Genomic DNA, 2,565 nt, shown 5'->3' on the forward strand with positions numbered 1-2,565 from the left:
ACACACACACACACACACACACACACACACACACACACACACACACAGTGACAAACCAAACAGAATCATGGTGTTTGTCAAGGTTCTCTTATACTAGTTTTTATATATTCTCTACACATTTCCTTGACACTAAATCTGACTAATCTAATCTAATCTAATCTAATCTAATCTAATCTAATCTAATCTAATCTAATCCAGGCTAAAGATGGTAATTCCAGTCAAGTTGAGATGTTTTGTAAATCATATAAAGAACCAGATTAAGATTATTTGTAAATACTTTCCAACCTTCCGTTGAATACACTACAAAGACAAGATATTTCATGTTGAAATAAAAACCTTAGTTTTTTGTAAATAGTCGCTCATGTTGAATTTGATGCGTGCATCATGTCCATAAAGCTGGGACAGGCTCATGTTTACCACTGTGTTTCCTTTTAACAACACTCAGTGAGCACCGGGGGAACTGAGGACACAAACTGTTGAAGACACACTGTTGTAACWAAGTATTTGTGTTTGTTATGAACTAATTATTTATATGTGTTTCACCTTGATGCTGTCCAGTTTATCTTATGATAACTACTTTAGGCTGTGTTCATCTGTTTGCCCCAGATGTCAGGACTCCATCAACGCATGACCTCTCTTATTTTTGATAAGGTAGCTCTTGGGCTGACAGCCCTGTTATTGGTTAGGTGGCTACATTTGTCGGACTGTGATTGGTTGTAAACTGTCACATGATGTTATCATGATGTATATTATTGGCTGCTCTCCGCTGACGAGTCAGCCACGACTCGACAGATTTCCTGATTGACCTGTTAGTTGTTGCTCAGATTAAATCATCTGACGACCCTACACGCAGACTTTCTGTGCGTTTATTCCAACGTGTTTCTGCAGTCTTGGTAAAACTTGTCACCACACGTTCATTAACTGGACCTGAGACAAAAACCAGGAACAGATTCAAGTGAAGAGATTAGACCATACAACCCAGGTCTGGCACAAGCCAAGCTGTTTCATTTCTCCTTGCTGGAGTCTGCAGCAGCAGCCCTGAACACAAACAGGAAGTCCTGGTCTTTTTTACATGCAGTTCAGAGCCCGGTGCGCCCCCTACAGGCCTACGGMTGSATCACAGGCACTCAGACACAAAACCTGTCCWCATGTYTCATTAATGGTTTYATGTGTTGTGAAAATGTTTCAGGCACGTATCTAAACTATTTTAATCAAGACATAATAGTTAAACAATGGATTATAAAAGTCAATACTTAAAAAGGAAAACTAAGAAAATGGTGAAGTGCTTTTAGAATCAGTAACTAACCTGACTAAYACAYTTCTTCACTGTTGTAACACGTGCACAGTTTGGTTTGGCATCATGTCGCTGAACTAAGCTTTAAAGTTGCCCACAGCACGGTAACTACCACCCCCCTCAGARAGGCTGGCTTTTAAACTTTGTGCTGACAATAATCCAGGYAGTCCTTTTCCTGTGTGGCCCGGAGGACACGACGCCTGGGATTAAAATCAACAAATAAATCAATCTGAAGTGTAGACCGGTCAGACCACAGTCCATCAGAGAAGACGGCAGCAGTTCTGGCTGTTCATACATGTCTTTCACTGTTCACAGTGGTGAACACAGTGGGTCACTAAGTGCTAATTAAACTCTGACAGTAGTTTTCTGAAGTGCCCCTGAGCCCATGTGATAACACAGGTATGTGTCAGGTGTCCAGATTCTCTGACTGGAAATGATGACGTCATTAAATTCCTTGCAGTTGTAATTCAGAAACATCCCATAATCCAATAGTTTAACTGTATTATTACTGGTGCAGTTGTGTGAGCCAGTGAATGTCTGAGTGTTTCAGGGATGCTCCTTTAAAGCCTCACCTGTTCACCTGTGGGATGTTTCAAACAGGTGTTTTAGAGCACTCCTCATCTCTTCTGTTGCTCCTGTCTCCGATTGTTTCAACATGTTGCAGACATCAAATTCAAAATGACAGAATGTTTCTCTGATTGAACATTAAACATACTGTCTTTGTTGTGTATTTAATTGTGTATTTTATTTTTACTGATGTTTTGCACAACATTCTAMCTTCACAGGAACTGGGGTTGTACTCTTGAGCTTATAGTTGCTGTTCAGTCGACTCACTTGGTCCAACCTACATGACTGAACGGGAACATAGTCTTCTGTGTACAACTACTGCTGTCTGAAACAGAGGAACCAGGTACAACACATGGCTGCACAGCTGGAATCAGTGAAGAGCAGATATTAAACTGAGGAATGACGGTGATGATGGACAGCCGTCACATTGAAACAGGGATTAAAGGGCTCGACAYAYGAGGAGCGACAAACTACAGCGATTAAGGGCTGTCATCACAGCCAGGGTGAAACCCGACACACGGGACGTGATAGTGATCGTAGCGTTGTGAATCACGCTCTCAGGTCGCTTTGATTGGTTCTTCTGCTCTTGTAAAGGTTATTGTTGGTTCACAGAAAAGGAGGTGTGCATTATGGACGTGTAAACTAAACAAATCTTGCGATGCTAATGATACTGAAAAACAAACACACACCAAGATACAGTTTTA

General features: G+C 41.1%; 1 protein-coding gene across 1 annotated transcript in view; it reads right to left on the reverse strand.

Moving 5' to 3' along the window:
* Positions 1–2,123: 2,123 nt before the first annotated feature.
* rbm25a (RNA binding motif protein 25a) overlaps positions 2,124–2,565 on the reverse strand; it is a gene marked incomplete at its 5' end in the record, with an annotated part of 37,733 nt that continues 37,291 nt past the window's right edge. The window contains 1 exon segment of the mRNA XM_014029581.1: positions 2,124–2,186. Coding sequence (XP_013885035.1) covers positions 2,139–2,186 — 48 coding nt within the window.

This window comes from Austrofundulus limnaeus, unplaced genomic scaffold (assembly GCF_001266775.1).
Source record: "Austrofundulus limnaeus strain Quisiro unplaced genomic scaffold, Austrofundulus_limnaeus-1.0 Scaffold922, whole genome shotgun sequence".
Classification (NCBI taxonomy): domain Eukaryota; kingdom Metazoa; phylum Chordata; class Actinopteri; order Cyprinodontiformes; family Rivulidae; genus Austrofundulus; species Austrofundulus limnaeus.